At 26.9% G+C, this 24,794-nt stretch overlaps 2 protein-coding genes and 2 long non-coding RNA genes across 7 annotated transcripts in view; 1 reads left to right on the forward strand and 3 right to left on the reverse strand.

The window, feature by feature from the left end:
- Positions 1 to 2,930: 2,930 nt before the first annotated feature.
- LOC126910563 (uncharacterized) lies at positions 2,931 to 4,111 on the reverse strand. The gene is made up of 3 exons (XR_007705269.1): positions 3,844 to 4,111; positions 3,280 to 3,600; positions 2,931 to 3,208 (listed from the first exon to the last, which is right to left on the reverse strand). It is a non-coding gene; the product is annotated as an uncharacterized LOC126910563 (long non-coding RNA).
- Positions 4,112 to 4,124: 13 nt separating this feature from the next.
- LOC126910564 (uncharacterized) lies at positions 4,125 to 9,189 on the reverse strand. Its single transcript, XR_007705270.1, has 3 exons — positions 9,017 to 9,189; positions 6,184 to 6,305; positions 4,125 to 4,175 (listed from the first exon to the last, which is right to left on the reverse strand). It is a non-coding gene; the product is annotated as an uncharacterized LOC126910564 (long non-coding RNA).
- A 4,193-nt stretch (positions 9,190 to 13,382) lies between these two features.
- On the forward strand, positions 13,383 to 15,295 carry LOC126894172 (apolipoprotein D-like). Its single transcript, XM_050664980.1, has 5 exons — positions 13,383 to 13,605; positions 14,387 to 14,517; positions 14,605 to 14,696; positions 14,818 to 14,910; positions 14,975 to 15,295. Exons 1-5 carry the CDS (start codon positions 13,480 to 13,482, stop codon positions 15,154 to 15,156), a joined length of 624 nt encoding a protein of 207 aa, XP_050520937.1. The 5' UTR covers positions 13,383 to 13,479; the 3' UTR covers positions 15,157 to 15,295.
- Positions 15,296 to 19,879: 4,584 nt separating this feature from the next.
- LOC126896971 (transcription factor Ken-like) overlaps positions 19,880 to 24,794 on the reverse strand; it is a 28,309-nt gene continuing 23,394 nt past the window's right edge. For 3 of the 4 annotated variants that reach the window (XM_050670246.1, XM_050670255.1, XM_050670264.1), the window contains exons 3-6: positions 24,417 to 24,716; positions 23,067 to 23,351; positions 22,531 to 22,963; positions 19,880 to 21,748 (exon numbers count right to left, since the gene is read on the reverse strand). In XM_050670246.1, the coding sequence (XP_050526203.1) occupies positions 21,336 to 21,748; positions 22,531 to 22,963; positions 23,067 to 23,351; positions 24,417 to 24,716 (1,431 nt within the window). In that variant the 3' untranslated portion in view covers positions 19,880 to 21,335. The remainder of the gene's footprint in view (positions 21,749 to 22,530; positions 22,964 to 23,066; positions 23,352 to 24,416; positions 24,717 to 24,794) is intronic. The other variant, XM_050670273.1, reaches the window with a different exon arrangement.

Here is a 24,794-nt window from a genome sequence, read left to right on the forward strand (position 1 = left end):
ACATTATAGATAAATACAAAATTTACCTTGCACGTGGAATGTATGTAATCAGTAAACATTTGGAGCCATTGTCTGTATTACGTGCGCTATAGTTTTATGTGTTTTTGTGATCGGTCAAGAGGATGTAGAAATAAAATTTTTAATGGGAGATCTTAATAAAAAAAAAATTTTATGTTCTTCATCGGAATTTTTGTGGCATTCGTGGCGATCATTTCCGTCATACTAGTTCTTGTACCATCGAACACGTATTGGTTGAAAAACTGTCTGTGACCAAATTAATCTAATTAAATTATAATGGAGGCAGATTAAGAAAAAATCAATCGAATCGAAGCAATAACCTTCAGTTCTTGGGAACGAATATACTTCTTCGAGGACATTGTTTCATTATCGCTATTATAGGTTGGAAATACTATAGAATTCAACCGCACAGTGTTCGTTTTGATGGAGCTAAATTGAGAAATTATGATTTGCTCAGATTTTATATTATTACTGTCTCGAAAACCGATAAAAATTTATCAAAGCGACCTTATGGGCACATTGAAAATTTAGTAGTAACTAATTAAATTATAATTATTTGAAGTTGGATTAACCAAAAGTTATATTAATGACCTGTATTTTTTTTCAGTCATAATTTAGAGCGGTACAACAAGACTTTCTTGGTGTCTTGTTGATTTTAGTTTTGTTAAAGTACCAAGTTCTCTGCGTTTGTTTTGAGGAAGGTACGTTTTGTAATTTTTGGAGCTATTAAGACACATACAAATGCCATTAGCATATTAGTAATATGCTATATTATATAACTATTATTTACACTTAAGTCAATAAAGGTCTTAAGTTTACTCTCATTGTGACATTAATTTTTAAGAAAAAAAATTTTAATAATTCCATGTTTCTGTTTACAACTTATTTTTTTCAATAAAAAGGAAAATGTTTGAATCACTAGATAACACTAATAGTATTATTGATTTTCATTTTTTAGATAATTTTATTGCCAATATTCTAAATATATTGGCTTAAATAAAAAATAAATAATACTATATACTGGTGTTTTTTAAAAATGGCATCATTATACAGTAACTAGATACTTCTAAATAAATATTATTTATAAAATATCAGATAAAAAATATTAGTACAGTGATATAATTGCACAAATATTAAAAAAAACTTTGTGTTCAACAATTTTATTGAGATTTACAATAATATCTATAAAATGTAAAAAATTATAAATTAATCCCGGATAGGAATCCGGAATAAAATATAGGAAATTAATTATATTAAAAAAAATAGTCTTATGAATTTTATTTTTTACCCTCAAAAACGAACATAATATAATTGTAACGTTTAAAAATAATAAACATCATGTTTTTGTAAAATTAAAGGTTCAACATATTTAAATTGTAATTAATGATGTATTATAGGTAATCTCTAATTACATGTTACGTTATGATTGTTAGTAGTTAAGGGACAGGTAAATAAATCGTGAAAGGTGGGAATTATACTAGAATCAAAATAGAATTTTAATGGCTTCAGAAGACCGATATTTATTATACAACTATAAGGAAATCAAAATTCACATATACGGTAATTTGAAAATATTTTATATTAAAAATAGCATTTATCTATAGAATCTTCAACAGTAAAACAATTTATATGTATTATACACTATGATATAGTGTATAACTATAAATTACAAGTATGTCTTCAGTAAACTATAAAAAAAACATTAGAACTTTTACACAATTTATTTATAATTTTACGGCAAGTATTTCACAAGCTGTACAGGATCCGTCAGAGTAAACGCATATTTTTAAAACTATTAATACTGTAAGTGAGCAAGTCAAAAAGCTGATAAGGTGCAGTTTTAGTTGTAAACATGGTTTGGAGTGTGCAACAACACATGTTCGCAGTCCGATAGTTCTTCGAGAACGGATATTCCGTGACCCCTTCGCTCCCCTGACCAAACAAAATGTGATTTTTTTTGTGGAGTTACTTAAAATCAAAAGTTTATCAATACAAGCCATGAACTCTTGATGAATTGAAGAACGAGATAAAATGAGTGGTGAGAGAAGTTTCGAGACAGATGTTACCGATTTGACGAGATTATTTTGCGATCGCCTGGATTCCTGCATTGCGGCTTTAGGGTGCCATATGACTGACAATATTTTCAGAACTTAAATTTTGTTATGTTAAAAAAACTGCATATGTTTCTGCAATTGTTGATTTTAATATTTTTTACTGCAATTACTTTTGGCGTAGTATCATTTTGAAAAACACGCGTTTGCTCTGGCGGTCGAAGTATAACTATGAAAACTGTAGAATATTTGTGAAATAAACTATAGAAAATATAAACAATAGAAAAATTATTCACAACTTTTTGGTAATTTTACATTATTTACTATAAGTTCTTTACAATTTTTTTTATTAATTTTACAAGTTAACGAAAAAATTATTATGATAAAATCATAATAAACTTGTGGAAAACTGTAAATTTCTTTTAATGATTGTATATTTAAAAAGTTTTTTAAATTCTTTTTGAATTTTTCTGTAGTTAAATAGATTTTTGAAAACTTGTTAATAACCCATGTAAAATAAATTTCGTGCTTTACAATTTTAGGTAAATCCCATATGAAATTTTGCTGTTAATCTAAGTTTGGCTGCAGATTTGTTCCATCACATTTAGTTTGTTTTAATCATGTTATGAAATAGTTGTGCAAAGTTTAGGATTACTGCAATAAATATAACCTGTTATTTCAGGCTTTTAAACTTGTCTATGACTAACATTTATCAAAATAAAAAAAAATATATAGTTAAAAGTTCAGCCTAATTTGTAATTTTTTTTATTCGCATTTGATTGTATCATTATTTATGAGTGATAATAATCATGAGTGTAAATAGAAAACTGATTTTATTTATTCAATAATATACTTTTCTATGTATTACTAACTTAAATTAATGTTATAGTATATTATTTATGTAAGTTACTAGCAACTAATTCATTAATTTTAATGAATTAGTTGAATTTTAATTTCAATTTTTAATTGAATTTTAATTCAATATTAATTGATCAACTTGTGTTTTATCATTTGGAATAATTTATTGTCTCTCGGTAAAAGCTCTGGATCATAATATTTTACAGTGTTATTGAAACTGGAAAAAACATATTATTTTCGACGATTTTAGTTGTTTCCATTTAATTTATATGACAGGTCAGCTAAAAACAAAAAATGAACATAGATAACCTTAAGTATTAAATTTACTATATACGGTAAATAAGGAACATACTACTATTGAGTTGTGTTCATAAAACCGTAAGAAGTACTATACTTATGAGAAACTCTTCGACGGTAGTCGATTATTAACTGTTGACGCTCGTCTTGTCTTTCGGCGATGCCTTCTCTTTTATATCTCCCTTTTTCAAGTATTCTCCCTCTTAGACTTAATGAATATATTGGCGCGATTTTTACAAAGAGATGGCGCGCTCTTGATTTCTTTAATTTTTTTGCGCTCGAGGCGCACATGTTATGTTGTTATTTATTTGAATTTTACACGATTAAAATCACTGACTCCAGGTCAATTGTAACCCATAACTTTCTTAAATGGCGTCTGTAAAAATAAAAAGACCGTAGTTATTGTTTTTTCTGTCAACTAAATATCATTTTAATTACAAAACAATAATAACATAATAAAAAAAATGTTCGTGAGCACTCGATTACGGGATCGATGCGGTTTTTCAAATTCTAATGCTAAAATTAATAATGTCGATTTATGAGCCATAGAAATGATTTCTATTTTTTCTGTGAAGCCAGCTAATTATAATTAAGAAAAATAATTTAGTCAAGTAGTTACTGTTGTTATTTTTATAATGTTATGAAACCGGTTGAATGTGAACACGTAGAAAGCCAACTACTATATAAGATCTCATGGGTTGAACTTTAATTTTACGATGATCGGTTTGTCATTAACGTTATCCAGACGAGTCACTAGAAATCTCGTTTTGTGTTTTAACAAAACACATTTGTTCTTGTTGAAGTATAAAAAAGAAAAACAATCACGTTCTCTTTAAGGATTTCAACAGTTTTACTTTTTAATGTGTGAACTATAAAATTTAATGAAAATTAACGGGTTGTCCTCTGGAATTCAAGGCTTGTCATGTTTTACTTTTGTTCACTTGACGAATTCTGAAAATTATTTTTAATTATTTAATACAACTATATGTTAATTTATGTTAATTCTTGTTTTAATTATTATGCAAAGAATATTTAATTACTCCAAAATCATGACATGTTTTAATTTAATTTTTGTAAGTCTTTAACCAAAGAAATGTATTTTTCATTTAAAAACATATAAGTTTTATGTAACTACAAATGATTAAAAATGTAGTCATAAATTAAAATAATTCATATTCAAAACAGCCATACATAGGAATAGACAGTTCAAGTATTAGTAATAAGAATTTTTATTACCACTCACTCTATTTATAACACATATTACTAAAATAAAAATATTTTTAAGTCAACACAGTTAAAAATACTAACTTAAGAATATTATTATTTGTACTTACAGCATACATAATTTTTTTTTTAAATAATTAAATAAATTATAACTGAGAAAATTGAACTAGAATTAAAGAGACGTAGATATGATTACAGTTTATTGATTTACCGATCTCTGCTGCAATGTCTAGATTTTTTGTACATTTGAAATATTCATATTAATAAAAAATGTTCAAGCAACATATTTTCATTGTGACGTAGAAGTAAATAGGAAAATTACTCTTTTTATGGTGGACTTTTATTTGGAGTTTGTCAAACAAACAGCTCATTCTAAAGATATTAAGTAGTACAAAAGCATGTAGTAAACTTTTCACATAAATCACATTTGAAAGTATTGACTTATCTTTAAACAAAGAACATCGTGTACTCCAAAACGAAATCTAATTTAGTCTTATAACTTTTACGTTTGTAGTTTTTTTTTATGAATATTTAAATTTTTTAGTCGCAACTTCCTTATGATAGTTATTCTTCTTCTTTTTTTTCCTCGTAATAATTCCAATTACTTGGAATTAAGGTCGGCCATCCTTATCGTAAATTTTGACCTGACGCGATCTCCCACATCAGCTGTACTTATATCGCATTCAATAACATCCCTCAATCTCTTTTTTAGTCTTTCTCTACGTATTCTTCCTTCAAAATTCCTTATGATAGTTCTAATACTATAAAAATTGACATTACTTATATATACATATATATATATATATACAATGAGCAAGATAAAAAGAAGGACAAAATTATTATAGTCTGAGTTTTAATTAAAATACATATACATAATTTCAAATTAATTTTTAATTATTTCGAATTGAGAACAACAAAAATATTTTTTTTATTTATCGTGTTCATATATAATATTAATTTTTATTGGTTTAATGATATTTAAATTTGAAAACTGAATGATAGTGAATAATTTGGGAACGGGCAGCAAATCAGGACTACTATTTAAATACTAAATACTACTGTATTTTAGTACATTTAAATAGTTCATTTTTTTTTCATTTTTATTATTTATTTTTTATAGATTCTGATATTTTGTACTCTAAATATTCAATTATGTTTTTATTATGTGACATTATTATTATCATTTATTAATTAGTTTTTTTTTAGAAATTTTGAGTAAAAGATTTTTTATAATATTCTTTTTTTAGTTAATTTGATTAAAAAAAAATTTCATCTCTAATCATCAATTTTAAAATTTATAATATATCAATTCATAATTTCATTTTAAAAGATTTATTGATATTGAAATTAATAACACAGACCATTGAATTCGATTAATATTTCAATGCAAAATTAAAGGAGATTAAAATATTCATTTGTTAATATTGTTTTAGTTAAAATAGATCTCAGTGTCGTTAAATGGAGGTAGTAGAATTTTATATGTAATTTTTATTTTTCTCAATTTGCTACGAAAAATATGTTTATCATGTTTTTATACAGCAATAATAGTAAAATTATATACAATTTTTCATTATGTGCAATAAATAAAATTCATTCAAATTTAATAGCACAATATTTTGTGTATTAAAAATAATACTTCATACAAAACGAGAATCCGGCTTCAGTTAAAAATAATATGAAAAAGATTTCATACTATATTTTTCAGTTACACTACAAAATAAAAGAGTATATTTACACATAAAATCTATCCATCACGACTTTTTATTATTAATTTCTTGATTTATTTTCATTGGCAACAGTCACGGCACATTCAGAGCAAAATTACCTAAGGCATTCTGTCTGCATTTGTGATTTTATCTATACAAACCCATGATCATTTATATTATGTTAAAATATGTATTAAATATAAAATGACAACAATAAAAATAATAGACCTAATGTGAACTTAAAATTTAAATCTGAGGTAAATGACCTTTCACGACCGTTTATCTCAAGTTAAGTCAAGTTCATTTAGAATTACGAAGTTTGTGAAGAATAAAAGTAAATTAAGTATAATGTCCGTATTTTACTTTAATAGTCTTGCAATGTCCATCCTCCCAAATATATTAAGCAATTTTTTATTTTGAACTTATATATGCATTTTTCAAAGTTAAGTGTTCAATTACAATGTCTGTTCTCAACATAAGTATTTGAATCGCAGACTTGTAACAAAGATTTCAACTAGGAATCGTAAGAAGGAATAATAAAACTATTTTAGGGAAAACCATGTGTTTAAAAAAATAGCAAAACCTAGAAAATTGACCCACTTAATTTTATAATTACAATATATGTATATATTATAATTGTAGAGAAATAAAAAAACCTGCTGAGCAATAAACAAACCTCATACGATATGCATACATAATATATTTTAAGATTCATTAATAACTTTCAGTGCTACTGGGATTTTACACCTCACATTTGAAAGAAAGTCGTAAATAAAAATATCACACTGGTTTGACATTTAATTTTTAATATTGCCTGTCGTTAATCTTAAAAGTGTATTGTTATTAGTAACTTACGTATCTATTGTATATCTATTTTACACAGAAAAATCCAATTGATAAATTTATAGTTACAATTAACATTTATTTTTTCAAATTGATTTGTTAAGTGCAAAATTAATTAAAAGCTTAGATTTTTCATTTTTTTTTTTTAATTTAATTTTAGTCTAATATGATTAAGTTTTTAAGAAATAATTATTTCCAGATTATACTTGAATTAGCATAATTATGGAGAAATAAGAAATTTGGATCTCCCCACTTCCATGATAAATATAAATTGTGCTTCTGAACAATTGGTGATGTCAAATAAACGAAATAATTATTTCAAATTTTATTATAACTTAGCAAAAAATTATTATTATAATAATTAAACTATATTTAAGATAATGGATGGATTCGAGTTAAATAATAATAACGCAGAACAAGTTAAGTAATATATTGTTTTTACTATCTGAAATAGACAACAATTTCAATTTCAAGCAATGAAATGAAAGAGAAATGTGAAGTACTACTGTATAAAATTCAATAACATTCGGATACCACCTGTCGTTTGCTGCTAACTTCTTTTTACAGTTATATTGTATGATTTTTGGTGTAACTATTGTCATACATGTATATTTATTCACTTATACTCATACTTGTTATAATTCTATTGTTTCTATATAGTAATGAACAATACAATTAATATTCACTTTAATACAACTAATAAATATTATAAAAAGCAAATAATAATACTATAAAATAAAGTCATTACATAAAATAGAATAATTAATTATATAACTTATTTACTCTTAGGTAGCTTTGTGATGTTCTTTGACAACTATTGTTATTTTATTTATGGAGAGTTTTTAAATCATATTAAGAATTTAATACTAAAACTGTTGTGGTTAATTTATCGTTGCGTTGCGATATATTATTTGTTTGCTATCATCAAGCTAACGTATTCCAATTTTTTAATTTCTATCTTTTTTGAAATTAATGATAATTATCTTGATAAAGATTGGTAATTGTTTATCCATTAATTTCATTTTTTTTCAGTTATCCTTCTTGTTTTAATGTTAAAATAGGTAACTAAGGTGAAATTTGAGATTTAGATGTATACAATATGATATAAATTTTCGTGCTTATATTTGTTTTGTACATTTATATAAAGTTTATACAATGCATTTATACTGAGGCACAATATTCTTACTCTGAAAACACTAGTACTTATAAATGTTAGAATAACTATCTAATATTCTCGTATTGCTTACTCCAATAGTTCCGGTTAATTTAATTAGAGGTTATTATTAGTTTTTATTTTATAACATTCCGTCTTTATTTGTGTAATATTAATTAATGTGTATTTATAACTACCTCGAAGTACTAGCATTGAAATAGATAATTAAATCCTATTATAGATTTATTCAAATAATTTCGACTTTTGTTTGTTTCTATCATTGTCGTTAATATACATTAGCTTAGGACTTAAGAAAAATATATTTTAGGATTAACAATTTAGAATTTGAGCTTGAATAAGTGCTTATATATTTTGCTCTTTTGGTGAAATGTGGTTTCACTTGCATTATACCATAGTAATATTTGTTGTTGAAATTGAGACACCATTTTGAAAAAAACAAAAATAACCTACTTGGGAGAAGACTGTATGATTGAAAGGTTCGTTTTATGAGTCTGCCTAGAGTACTAGTATTTTGGGGTACATTCCTGAACATACATTAACTTGATTGATTGTGTTAGTGAATGGTGAGCTTTTTTTAGTAACTAAATTTTAATTTCAAATTTGGCGAATCGAGTCAAAATATTTACTGAATATTTATGATATAAAAATAAATATATTTTTAACGTTTTGGAAAGGTTTTTTGATGAAAGGATATTGAGTAGTGCTCAGTGATGGATTAAAACCGACAGACAGCTAGTAATGAGTACTAATCCTTTCGTTATTAAATTATTATTTCGCATATTCATGTGTTTATGTATATGCTAAAACTGGATAAATTTGATTTATATTAAATCGGCAATACTCACTCGTGTCACGTGATTTTGTGCGTAATTTATATACTCCTGATGAAAGTTCAACACATTAGTGATTTTGGAATGAATACAAACTTTTATTATAACAATAAAAAATTAAGGTACATTTGAGTGTTGGCTGGTTAAATTTTTGTATACTATCTGGTGATATGCCATGCCGTCAAAATTTTAAATTACACGAAATATTGTATACAAATTACAGAAATCAATAGATGTTATAATTAAAAATACAACATATTTGAATTTTTTTTTTTTTGAAAAATTATAATTACCTTGAGCGTTTTAAACCAGACAATTTTATTTTGAATTTATCAGTATTAATTTTTCTTTTACGTTTAGGCGGCCTACTAAGATCAGTCGGGAAAGCGTTGTGTCTCGTTATGTAGAACGGGGGTATGATGGCGTTGTACTAGGCCATTTAAGTTTTCCCAATAGCATAGCTTTTCAAATAAAAAGTTAAAGATAAAATAATAATAATGATAATATTTTCATGAGAAAAATTTAAAGTGGAAATATTAGTTAATTTTTATACGCGTATACTATAAAGTGTGCCATTGAATAGAGCATACATGTAATAAAACGTTATTAAAACGTAACAAACTGGAAGTAACCCAAAATCAATGAAGGAGGTTGTTCTTTAAACACGTATATAAAACTATTAAAAAAATAAACATTTAAATTATGTTCATAGTACAAATTATAATGTGACATTTATAAATTTGAACGTAAATATGATTAATGACATTCGTACAATGAACAGTAGCTACACACAATACTAAACACTTGTTATTTATTCATCCACATTAATAGTTAGAGCCAACAAGTTGATAATTTATTTTGCACTTATTAATGTTATCCAATATAAATGTCCTTAAAAAAATATTCAGAAAGTTGATAATACTTGAAGCATTTATGGCATGAACATTTATTTACAATTAAGGCACTAAAAAATTATATAGCTTCTGAGAGTTAAAATTAATAAGATAGTTGATAAAATTTATAAATACATTATTCGTCCAAGTATTAAAATACATTACGTTTGTTTATGCTATTAAAAGTTTTATATTTAATTTATATGGTTATAAAATCATTTATATTTTTAATATTAATAAAAAAAACGATTATAAACTATATGTTATGCTTATATACAATTACTCGAAAATAACAAACATACAAAAAAATACTTTTTAAAATATCCAACTGGTAGTATTAATGAAAACAAAAACATTTATCTTTTAAAGTTCATTTTCTTTTAATTTATTTTTCATCATAATAATATAATTTATAAACATTTTAAAAGAGATGAGGTCGGTAACTAATGAAATTTTATTTAATAAATTAAATAGTGTGAAACTATTGGCCCTAAGTATTTATGTGAATTAGAATGATTAAAGTAATCAAAACTTATAAAAAAAAGTTCTAATATAATACATAAAACACAATCTACATTATACACATGATATACCAAAACAATTAATTAACCATCTTATGTTTATTATTTTAATTAATAAAAAAATAACTTAATGAATATGTCGCTTTGATTTATCATATTAAACATTAAATTATACACTCATTAAAGTGACAAATTAAAATTAATGACAGTTGTCAACGGAATTTGTAACACAATTATGTCATTTTCTCTTAATTAGTAATAAAATAACTTTTAATTAAAATAAATTATAAAATATTTGTTAAATTCGAGTTATAGCTTGTTATAATTGTACCTATTTTATAGATATTATTATGCATTAAAATAAGCACTTTGAGTCATTTTGAGGAAATTTAAAAATTATTCTAATCAACCTAATTATTCTTTTGTATTTTTTTAATTTTTTCTTCAAAGAAAAATTGTTGTTTCAACTTATTGAAAAAAGCTATAGTATGCCAACGATTCAAGTAAATGCATTACTCTAAAGTACTTTATTTAGATAGCCTAAATGTAATGTCAACGTTTATTTATAATTGAAGTATACAGAGTAAAACAGATTTAACTGACAACTCTTATAACTTTCGATTATAAATATTTAAAGATAAAATTATAACTCTGTTTTCATTTAGTTAAATAATACAAAATATGATTTTAACGTAATCTAAGAATGTAAAAATTCGTTTCAAAAAAATTATAGCGAAATTTTAATTGTATCAAAAGGTTTAAATGTTATCAGTTGGATATGTTCGACACTGTAACCACTCTGTAGTAATTTCATTTGGTGAAGATGTAAAACACTAAATTTGTTTACGGTTATAAACGTTAGAATCGTAGGATCTTTAACCCAATAAATGTAGTAATCGTAAATCTATATCTTTCTGTTGTTTTATCATATTTCTAAAATATCATGATCACGTTTATTATAGACTATTAAAACTGTTAAGTTGTTTTTGTGGGAAATAAACTTTCTTCTTGATACTTGTTTCTATTGTTCGTCTTTCTAAGACTCGCATTACACATCAAACATATTAGTTATTCGACAGTATCTATTTAATTATATCATAAAATCTATTTTTACCATTATTAAATTCACTGACATAACTATGATTTCAAACATGGGTTGTGTTTTTATAAATTTATGAGGATAAAAGACAATTATTAAGAACAATTTTATATTTTTTACTATTATCAAAATTTTGATACAAAAATATGTGTTTTATGTTACTAATATATAAATTGTAACTCATAAATGATGAATGCTGAATAATATTCTGATAAAATAGAACAAGAAAGCATTATAAAATTAGTGTAACTTATTCATAACTTGATCGTGAAAAATCACTAAAAAAATTCGCAAGGTATGCAAAAGAAATCGAATTGTTCATTCATTATGAAATTTTTTATCAATTAACATAGTATTGTATTGAAAATAGTTCTATAAATACACCAATTCCATTAAGTTAAGTTTTAATAAACGATGTTAACAAACGAAAATAGCCTAGAAAGTACAAATTAATGGATGTATTTAGCATAATTTTAATAAAAGATACTTTAATAATTGGTTTTCTAGAAAATAATAAAAAATTTTGTCGGGTATAATACCTGCGTTGTACATGTATGTCAATATTAATTATTTAAAACAGCAATTGTATGAGTTTTGCAGTATGATTTTTATTTGATAATACTATAAATATCATTAGAAAGTGAGAAACGATATGAATAAAGACAAGTCATTTGGCAGCAAAATACACTGTGACGTGCCTCGTTTGAAAAAAAAGTTGTAACCACGTTCTGAGAACCGATGAAAGGAGTATAGATAAAATACACAAGGAACTCGTTTAATGTTTATGTATTTCCCAAAATTTCTTGATTTGTATAAGAAAAGTACTTTAGATTCCAGTCAATGAAAAAACAATATATCCATTACAAGTGCTAACTTTTACTGAATAATTTCTTTATTCGTAGAGCTTACCCGGCTCGATGACGTACCATTGGTGAATAATGTAACACTAAACGGTATCATACTATTAAAAATATCAATGGATAATGCCAATTTTACTTCTGCAACTGGAATCGTGCGATCTGAGACATGACCTCTTAAGTAAAACAGGAATTATAAATTCGCGATTTCGGTACCACGGCCGTTTGACCTACAAATTTATAACTCAATATTCCATAATTTGTAGGTTCTTCTTTTTCTTAATCATATAAAAAAAATACGTTAATCGATATTTTCTATATCTTGATGAAGTTATTTGCGTACTGACTAATTTATTTTACTTTGAATTGCAAAATATAAACTAATCTTTCCTTTATTGGTTTACTCTTTTTATCCTCTCTTTGTGAATAAGTAAACAACTACCGTATAAACACAGCTAGGGATCACTTTATTTTCTCTCGTCAACGTAATCAAGGGATAAAGACACAATCAAATAGCGACTCATACGCTTGGGTAGTTTCCTATAAGTTTAAGCAAATAAACGATTTAATAAATCTATGCGGTCCCGTTACCCGGAATCCGTTATGGGGTCACGGCGACACGTGGTCAGGGGTCTCATATGCATACAGATGTATAGTATTATTATGATTGTATGATAAACGTACATAAATAAATACGTATATGTATTGGAACCGGTCCCCGTGAGCACAGGCCAATGGAGTTCGTCGACCGCCCCCACGTCGTCATCGACCGCGGACTTTCTTGGTCTTTGTCCGAGCCAACAATAACCACCACCCCTTTTCCTCTCGCCCAGGCGCCTACGCTGTGCGACGTCGATCGGAACTGGAAAGCGCAAGGATGTAGCGAAATGGAAGAAATGACAGAATTATCGCCTAATAGTAATAAAAAACACGGTTATTACGGATATTCTAATTTGGATGGAGAGCGGTGTGTTGTCGTCCTCCCCGCCTTCGGTGTATAAAAAGTCTTAGGATCGCAAATCGGACGCCACACTTGTCTTATACGTCGTACCGGATCTACCTCTTTTGCAGTTAGTTTCATATCGAGTCTACATCGTAATATACAATTATGGTTTTTAACCAAAAATTGATTTTGTTTTTGGCGTGCACATCATTTGCGATGGTAGCCTGTCAAGTTCCAGGATTCGGAGGATGTCCAGAATTTGACTCTCAACCAGACTTTGACATGAATAGGGTAAGAGTTCTCATTTTTGTTTTCTTATCTTTAACTACTCGCAAGAAGTAAAGCATAAATATTCAGTCTTATCCAAATATTTATACATTTTAAAATTTCACTTAGGATGCTTAAGTGAATATGACAAGAATTTTTATTGTAAATTCTTAGTTACACGATGTTTAAAAATAAAGTACAGTACTAATATTTTATTTTATTATTTGTTGACATTGGATTATCAATTGTCGGCATACATATATCTTATATAAATTTAAATTGAATTGATTATAACTTGAAGTAAATATTTACTTTGTCGAGTATTTCAAATTAAATTGGCGATACAAAATATATCTTCGTCTTTTATCTATTCATGCAAGTTATTTAAATAATACTGATTAAAAAATCTTCTTTATTTAAAGTTTCCTAAATCAATCAAAACTCAACTTAGATTTAAAATGATTTTTTTGACATCCGATAAAAAATAAAATCCACTTTGTCCCTCATTTGTAATGAACGTTTTTTAGGGGTTCTTAATTTTAGTTTGGTATAAGAATTATAGTCATACAGTATAGTGAACTCATTGGGTGTGTATACAATGAGTTAATTGCATCATTACACACTAGAGACTCGTTCAAATTGTCAATGAGATCGTTAAATTTTATTAGAAAATAAATATATTACATACAGTTAGTGGTAATAACAATATTTTTTTTTATAGATTAGGATAATTTAAAAATGTTTACATTATAGTTTCATCAATATTCTTTTAGTTAATTTATCAAAAATAATGTTATGTTTTCAGTATTTGGGAACCTGGTACGAAGCTGAACGTTACGTGAGTATCTTTGAAGCCGGTACCCGTTGTGTCAAATCAAACTACACCAAAGCCGCTGACGGCCGTTTCACGGTCTCCAATGAAATCATGAATAGATTGTAAGATTTAAATATTGTCAATGTTCTAAATGTTCAGTGTATTTTAACTCTTTATTGATTTTTGTTTTGTTTAATATATTTGTTTAGTACCGGAGTAAAACGCGTATTGGACGGTGAAATCAGACTGATCGTTAAAGGAGCCGAATCCAAATTAAGTATCAGATACTCAACCCTACCTAGTAAGTTTTGCACCTTTCAAATGTTATATTTTCATTTCATTTTATCGTTATGATCACTATTTTTGAACTACAAAAGTCCATTAATAACTATAATCGTGACATTTATCTAATTTATTTTCAGTTCCTTATAGTACCGAACAAATGATCTTAGACACTGACTACGACAACTACTCTGTTGTATGGTCATGCTCATCATTGGGACTTGCCAACACCCGTAAGTATTTTTATAACATTTAAATAGAAAGATTTATATCTCTTATACTTTTACTTGTTTTAAGAACATGCATGGATCATGACCCGTGAAAAGTTAGCACCTGGAACCGTCTTGCAAAAGGCTTACGGAGTATTAGACAAATACAAGTTGAACAAAAACTACTTCGTCAAGACTGACCAAAACAGCTGCCAAATTGGTGGTAACGAAAACAATGAAGTTAACGATGACAAGAAAGACAAACAATGAAAACTTTAATTTTTAATTTATATTTTACGATAAAGAATTATTTATTTATTTATTTATTTGTTTATTTATATGAAAATGTTATGGAAGGTATTTGAATACCTATTTAAGTAAAACCAAAATAAAAACTCGTATAATTGAATATCTTTATTGATTATCTTCTAATAAGTATACATAAACAGGGTGATTATTTTAACACAAGCCATTTTCCCTTTGAAATAACCATTTTTTTGTGAAAGTCCTTTTTGGTTTTTGTTAGTTACATTTGTACCTCCATATATCTGTTTAAAAATATTTTTTATGTTTATCTCTTATGTTTTATAGGGGTGTCAATTTTATTTTGTTTGTAATGACAACATGTATCTTTAACTAGCTTATAAAATAGAAAATGTCGCAATAAAGTAAATAACTGGGTATATCAACTTTTGGACCTATAATTCAGAAGTATTTTTATACTTAGGCGGAGGAGGAGTTAGGCTGAGAAATGTCTACTAATAAAAATATCATCCCTTATGCCTCTCTTATAGTCAATACTTTAAATTGTTAATAACTTTTGAAGAACTGGTCCAAAAATTGTTATCGACTAGTTAATTTGTTCACTTAAATACATTATTTTATAATATTATTATAAGTTAATTAAATATGTGAATTGGCATAAAAAAAAAAGTTGACTTCTCTATAAGACAAATAAAATAAAATAAAATTTTCAACTATAAATTTGTATGAAAAAATGTGAAATAGTGTTTTTTATAAATTATATTGTATATAAATCTTGGAGCGAATTTCATGTAAATTACCGCTATGATTATTCTTCTTTTTGCTTGCTTTTATCCCAACTACTTAGACTATCTATACATACAAACCTTTACATGACACGAATCATCCCAATACATCTTAACATACAACAGCAGTCTTCATATCGTCCCCAATTACATCCAACCACCTCATTTTTGGTTTCCTCTTCTTCAGCGGTATTTCCATAACCATTATATCTTCCGTTTTTTTTCTTATAATATGACCAAACCAACTAAGTTTATTTTTTCTCATTTTATTTACAATCGATGTTATTCCTATTTTTTCTTTCGTATATTAATTCCTTATTCTATCCCTTTTTGTCACTCTACTCGTCCATCTAATTTTCATCTCTGCTACACTCATTCTCTACTCCACTTTCTTACATTCTACTTTTGCAAAATACTCTGACTCAAATAATATAGTTGGGTCTCACTATAGTCTTATTAAACTTACCTTTTAGCTTCATTGGAATTCCGTTATCGTACAAAACACCAGACGCTCATTTCTACTTGATCTACCTGCGCTTAATCCTATTCTCACATCCTCGTTTATATCATCGTTACTTTGCACAAATGATTTTAGATATCCTTCATTTTATTTCACTTAATACGTTCTCGTTTTTCCTAATTTTTCCTATTAACACTATCATAGGCAAGAAACTTGCACCACAGCAAATCTCCTTGTATTTCCTCAGTAAAGAATATAGATAAGGGCTTAAAACAAAACTTTGATACACATTTACTTTTATTCTGAAATCCTTTGTTTCTCTACGCACACTTTTTACACTAGTACAAATGTCTAATGCATATTCTCTATTATATCAATAACATTTTCAGACTCCTTTTCTTATTTACATAAACATTGTCTTAACATCATTTAAAGAATTTACTTTAAGTTTTAGTAAGAAAATCTTCCAAAAATTATTAAATAGATATTTGTAATTAAAGTTTGGGACTCAAATTTTTTTAATTCAGGCTCGAACAATATATTACACAATATGTAATTAAACTTAACCATATTATGGTATTTAAGTTAAGTTTTAACAGCATCTAGATAAAATAACGTCTAAATATTTTTAAATAAAAAGTTGAAATTAAATAAAAATGCAAAAATTATTACGTCTTAATTGTCACATGAATTTATAGAAAACTAAACATTGAGTTGTAATTTTCTTACTACTTACTTTATTATTTTAGCTTCGATAAAAAGCTGAAAGGTTTTATGGTAGTTTGTTATTTTATGTCTGTCTATAAAAATTCTTAGCACTTACTGGACCAATTTTAATGAATAATATTTCAAAAGAACTTGATTTTAATATAGTTAAACTTATCGTCATCAAACATTGGAAAAACCCTCACTATTTTAGAAAGTAAGAAAAATATCTCAAAATTGTGTTCACGTAAAAAATTGCATTTACAAAATATTTTTTCTGCATTTTAAAACATTTATGACTTAATTTAAAAAAGTAGTGATAGTAAAGAAATTTAATCAGATATACCGGAGAAAATTAGCTTTCTTTTGGTGTTATTTTTTGAAAATCTATAGAAAAAATTAAGTAAAAGGAAGGTTTAAACAGACCATACACTTATTTGGCATTTTTTTAAACTTAATTTTGATAATGTTCTGGAACAACTGCATTCTTTAAATCTATATCAAATTAAGGTTTTTGAAATGTACTATAATAATATAGAAGAAAATCTATCTCATAATTGTTTTATTATGAGAAATTGGCCATCAAAGTAAAAAAAAATTGTAATTTGAAAAAGAATTTCATTTTCAATTCAACAAATAATAATTAAACAAGTTTAAATACTTAGGTGAAATTTTGAAATCACAATTATACAAATTATTATGAAAATTAACAGACTTTCATCAAAACGTCTTTTTATGATATTAATATTAATCATTACCAGATATCATTTATACTTGTTTCAATTATACCGCGACCAGACTGTTTTGGCTTTTTTATGTATGTTAATGTTGTTATCTTATAAATTTATTATTTTAATGGTAATGGTTTGTCAGTAGTACTTTAAAGATATTGAAGAAATTATTTTTTTTATCATTGAAAATTACGTGTACCTACTTAGAAATGAAGGACGCTCTCCGTAAAATATTTTAATGAAGGTATTTTAAAAGTACGAAAGCAAACAAAAACACTCTTCAAGAATAAGGGTTGGGTATAATGGGTTTACAACAAAACATTAAATGCGTTAATGAATACTAAACATTCAAGAACACGTGTTAAATGTATTCTTCATTGCACACTACGTATAATTATAATGCAGTCTATTTGAAATTTTTCTGTTCACTTATGTGTGTAAAAGCTATACAAAAGGCATTAGATATTAAACAGTGCTAATATATCATATAACTTTAAAAAAAGCATTGCCTTATATTATACAGAGCGTCCAATAAGTAAGAAAACAGGTCTATTGTTACAAACAATAAGAACAATAGCAACCCGTTTTCTTATTTACTGTATACCCTATATACTATAATATAGGATAAAATTTGTACAATTGTACGAGGTCATACATAAATTGTTTGCTAATATTTTAGACTCAAATAATTTTATTTAATAATTTTTAAGAGTAAAATCATATAAAATGTACTATTAATGAACAACATATTTCAATGTATAACTTAATTTTACAGTTTTAAACTTTCAAAATCTTTTAATCACTAATTTTTATTAAAAAAGATCTCTACTATACAAAATTTTATCAGTTGTCGACATTTCAAGATAACTTAAATTTCGGTTGTCTATTAATGTTCAAGGGTCAGAATAAACTTTCATACTTGACTATTCGTTAATCACTAATTGCCAATTAATGAGTACATAATAAATTTATATGGTATTTATTTGTTATAAAAAAAATAAATAATTTCCCATTATAATTTCAAGTTTAACAAACAATTGTTTCCACTTTGCTTATTTCTTAAAACGTGACCAGCCTTTACAGTAGAGTTAACTTGAAAGTATGTACACTTGATTTTATCAGAAAAGCCTTACTTTGAAATTGAAAGGCTAACAGAATTTGTACAGTTGTCTTTTAAGTGTGCTGCACGTATAACCATTCGAATTTGAAGTTTTCTAAATTTGAAATTCTACCGTTATTTCGCTATTGTTAGTAGACCATTTCGTTTTACCTTTTCTAAAGTATTGAGTTTGTTAACATTGCACAATAATTTCAAGCTCTAAAATAGTTCAAAATAAGATAAATAATGGATAGTGATATTAATCACTATATACTATTCTTTTTTTAAAAAGCCATATAAGTAACTTAAATATTTATATTTCTGCATTTTATGACATTAAAATTCAGTTAAAAATGTAAGTATACCATTCGGACAATTTTTAAGTCAAATTGTATATAATTATATACAATTGATGATATGATGATTTCGAATCTTTAATTATAATTGAAAACTCAAAAGCAACATGTCGTATACAAGCGAAAAAAAATATTGAAATAATCACAGTAAAATGTTTAAAGTTTACAAGCCTTATAAAACTTGAAATATTTTTTGATCCTTGAATAATGTTAAAAGGTCAAACGATATCAATAAAATAACATTTAAGGCTTAATACAGATGTCCTGATTTTAAGAATTTGTGAATAACACAAAATAAACTTTTTACTATGATGTGAATTTTATATCTACAATTATCTTAATAGTGAGTTAATGGTTAATGCACTTTACATTAAGCGAATTTTTCTTAACTTAAGTTATTTATTTATTTTTAATGGATATTTTTTTATAAATTGAAACTTAATATTAACATAATTATTTTTAATTTTTCATAAAAACTCTATCAGACACAGAGTTTAAATTTCATATATTATTCGTCTTTACTTGTTCACTAAACACTTCATACACTATCATACTTGCTCCCTGACCTTAATTTTTTTCATAAAAATATAAGATGTTATAGAAAATTAAAATTTTTTATTGAAACATTTCGTTATTACGATTGTTTATAATAACTATTATACCACGAAAGAGTTATAATTGACAAGGGTAGGGTTGGGCTGTTTTGATTTATACAGATAATAATTACATTAGACTTATATTATTTACAAATTTGTACACGGAAAATGTTAACAATCTTATCAATAAATTATGACTAGTTTCAATTCCGTGTTATAATATTAATATACAAGTCGGGTTTTAAAAATAATTCATAATGATATCTATTGTACAATAATTTTAAATTTTTTTCAAGTTCTTAACAAAAAATATAATATTTAAAATTACATTACACTGTATTTAACACTATATTCATTTTTATATGTACACGACGACTTTTGTAGACAGACAATCCGAGATCATGTTTGTCTATCTTAAAATGTGTGTTCATTAATTTTTTCCTTATAAAATAAAAACAATGTCACTTGACTACATGAAATAATTGTTTGTACAAGTTAAATTAGCACCTAATCGACACAGGAGGTTTTTTTAAATTAGATTAAAAGTTTTTTTTATTGCTACATTACTTTTATCATTTGTAATAAAGAAAAATTTTATATTATTATTATGGGGTATTTCATTGATGTATGTATTTTTTTTCGAGTGGAATTCTAAAATCGGTACTTTAAAAATAATTTATTTTACACATAACATACATTATCTCACTTCTAGAGATCGATATTTCTTTTCCTATAAGAACATTACATTTTAAGTATAATACAATAATTAAGGATATTTTCTCAAGTTCGAATAAAATATAAAAAATTATGGAAGAAAATATCCTATTATTTATACCTATGTATAGATATTATTATATATTTACATTATCAATCAAGAAGTATAAGAGTTAATAACTTAAAAAACTATAATAGAAAAACCTACGTCCATATACTATACATAAGAAACAATCTTTTTTAATACCTTCTAAATTCTATTTGTTATAATGTATAAAAACATACATTATATTTATCTTAAATAAAACATAAAATAAAAACTTATTTAAATACATGCGTAGGTGGTAACTCCAAAATATACGGCGCCTATGCATAATACAACTTTTGGGAAGCGTCGCATACAATAACTACTATGCTTAATCTTATGATAATAATTTTATTTACACTACATTATATTATTTAACGTTCTTCTGTACAAACTAAATACATTGGTAAGATAACAATAACAATATTTATAATATATGTAATATCATTGTATCTAATTGTAAATAATAATTTTTTATAATAAAATTAGTAATGCTAAGATGCCCGTCGTATGTTTGAAACGAGAAGTTCATAGGAAAATAATGATAATTGGTACTTGACAGCTCTGGTGAAAATACGTTCGTATGGATTTTATTTCTTGCAAAATTGTCAACTTAATGTGTTTCACCGACACTTGTGTTGTAGAAGACCGTTGTCAGGCGTTCAAGTTCTTGGTGAGCAACAGATTATTGTGAGGCCCGGAAAAGTGTCGTACCAACTGTTGGAGGGTATCGAAAGTCATCTGACAGAAACAACAGTTAAATGTGCCTGACGATTCTTGGTCGGTCGAACTGGCTCCCGGTGATATAACGTTTCTGTGGACTGAACATAAGTGCTTCAGTAGATGAGCTTTCTGTTTGAACATGGCGACGCACAACCGACATGCAAAGGGTTTTTCTCCTGTATGAACCCTTAAATGAGTTTTAAGGTTCCAGCTCATGCCAAATTGTTTTCCGCAATACGTACATTTGTACTCTCGGCCGGCACCTACTACTGAAACCGCTGACTTCTCATCTGGATCGGATCCCGTGGCATTCTGTTGTTGTTCCGAATTTTCTGTCTTTACATCTAAAATAGAAAAAAATATTTAATAATTCAGACGTAAAAAAAAAACGATTCACTACATGGTCTCTTTTAATTATAACTTTTACTTCGAGTTGAGATATTAGACTTACAGTTGAAGGACACAAAGAGATTTTATAAGCGTTTATAAAGTCTAATGATTCATCAAAAATATTAAAATTAATATTTACATAATTTTTTCAAACAATTGAATTATAAACAAATTTTGAAACGTCCTTAAGACTTGATATTATAGTAAATAATAAAACATTTTGGAGTTTTGTTTTAAGCTCTCTGAAATATAACTAGGTAATTTTTTTTAAAAGATCAACCCTTCTATTACTTCCATAAAAGCAAAGAAAAAAACATTCTTGGTTACGCTGAACTTTGTCACATAAAATATAAACTATGTTTCTCGGATTTCAATAATTATTTTTGACAAGAAATAGTAAGTAATATTATTATACAAACAATACTTGAGAATATTTTCAAAAAAATTGAAGAGTTGATAAAAGAATTAAGAGTTAACTCACGAAATGCAAACTGGAAAAATTTATACTTTATTGAACTAAAAAACTGTGAAAGAGTTTCTAATAAGATTGAATAAAACGTGACGATTATATGATAGCAAAGTAAAAACCAAAAAATTTTTGGAGCAGTATAATTGATTGCATATGTATTGCGCCGGCTATATTAGGTTTATTACTATAAAAATTCTTCCATAATATTTAGTCTATAAATAAAAATTTTTTTCCCTATACAAAATCAAGTTTGCATAGTCAACTCACCTGTACCTGACTGAGGCCAGGGCGATCCATTTTCATTAAACCTATACGATGAGGACTGGGTCGAAGGAGGAATCGCTGGCGCACTTGGTGGTCGGGAAGATGGTGGACGAGGAGTATGGGGTGGGCTGTCATCGCCAGAATGAGGAGGAGGTGGTGGTAGAGGTGGTAGAGGGAGTGAAGGTCTATACACACCCGAATCGTCCTGAGATCTGGACCGGCCCATAAAAATAGGAGGCCTGAGGGATGGTGGTGTTTCCCGTTCATCATCCACAGATGGAGCCGATCCGAATGGATGGTGCACAAATGTACTCAATGACTGCGTAATTTTATGATGCCGGAATGCCATTTCGTGTAAGTACATGGGTACAAATGGTGGATTTTGTGCAGGTGCATTTTGGAATCCAGGCTGCTTCTTTCGTTTTCTTGGTGTCACCTTAAATAAGTAATCGTTGATAAAAATATTCGTATTGGTCTCATCAATTGTTTTCAATCCACACAGCAGTATCAAATACTAAGTAAGTAATAAATATACGTACCACATAGTTAGCAGGGTTAAGCCGAGCATCTTTACTATCTGAATCGTTGGTTTCCTCAGCTTCTGGATCTAAATTAGGGTCCGCAGAGTCCATGTACGGTAAATTCACTTCACAACTATATTGAAGATGAGCGCTTCGGTATTCTGTTTCCATCCAGTGTGGTTCTCGCTTTGGAAAATCTTGAAAGCTACTGTAGTCTCTACTATCTCCTCCACCTCGATCATGCGGATAATCGTCAAATGGTGAACTACTTCGTCGCCTTAGTTTTCTATGCCCTTCATCCAACTATCGATTTAAATAAAATTAAAAAATTAATTTTAGTAACATTTTATTAAAACTAAAATAAAGTATGTGTAATGTTTTTAAAATTATTAAAGACTTTAAATAAAAAACACAAATCATTATAACATATAATTAGTATAAATTATTAAATATTTTATACAACGAAATTTTAATTGAATAAGTAAAAAACTCTATAAAAGTTAAAAATTCTATGACTTTTTCTCTCACAAACATGAATTGGTTTGTACACATTTTATGTGCAATACCTTATAAACCGACGAATACTTTCATTTTCGAAATAAAACGCTTGAAAGTAGAACGATCTGAGTTTTGCGGCAACCGGACGATGTGCTACGCAAAGAAATGTGTGTCGGTTAACGTAATAAATTTTGTTATTGCAAAAAAAGAACGGCATATACCCATGCATAGAAACAATCAACAAATGTCTGTGTGAAAAATGATGTAAAATGAATTTAGCAGAGTAGATTTTAGTATAAAAAAAATCAAACGTATACTGGGAAAAACGACCCTTTATAAAAAAATATTACGGTGTAAAACCTTTTTTTTCAAGGTTCGTCAAGGGATACTATTTAACACACCAGTGGTGTAACATGACAGACGTGCTCTACATTTTGCATCAAAGCAAAAACAATTATACATGAGCTACTACATTGACTCAGCCTTCTCTATTTGGGTTTATACTACAATTTGGACACAACATGGAGTTTAAACACCACTAATCTTTCAAAACTACTAATTATTTTGAATAAAAGAATAATATTTATTTCCAATCCAAATGGTTTATTTTTTATGGTTAATAATGAGTAATTAACAAAGCTGATATGAAGACATAAAAAAGGTGGGTATTTCTGAATAATTTGAAACGGTGCGTGGTCATAATAACAGTCGAGTTAGGTTAGGTCAGTGAATGCTGGTTAACAACACTATAATGAATAATGACTACACAACTTTTACAAAAAAATAACTACAATTTTCAATTTATTGCGATTTGCTAATGAAAAGTGTACGAGGTCGAGTATAATTTCTTGATTTATGACCTTCACTCACCTTAGATACTCGCCAATTAGGCTGGGTGATAGTCGGATCTTCATTTTTGGCGTCAATAGATAGATTGACAGGCACAGACGATCTTCTCCGCCTTTTTTTTGGATGTACTTGATTGAACCGTGATGTCGGCGATAGATTTTCGGGATCTGTTCTAGGAGATTCCTCAGATGATGTTGCTGACGTTTGTTGGCCAGATATGGCCTGTGGTGATGAAGAAGATTCATACATAGCTCTCTGCCAAGTATCCGATCGAATCTCAAGCAAATTTAATAAGCTGACCACTTCTTCAAATTCATTTTCCTATTCGTGTGGGATATATTTTTTTATTAATAAAGTTATTTTGAGACAGATTTTATTTTTAAAGAAATTTAAACTTAC

This window comes from Daktulosphaira vitifoliae, unplaced genomic scaffold (genome assembly GCF_025091365.1).
Source record: "Daktulosphaira vitifoliae isolate Bord-2020 unplaced genomic scaffold, ASM2509136v1 Scaffold_1, whole genome shotgun sequence".
Lineage (NCBI taxonomy): Eukaryota > Metazoa > Arthropoda > Insecta > Hemiptera > Phylloxeridae > Daktulosphaira > Daktulosphaira vitifoliae.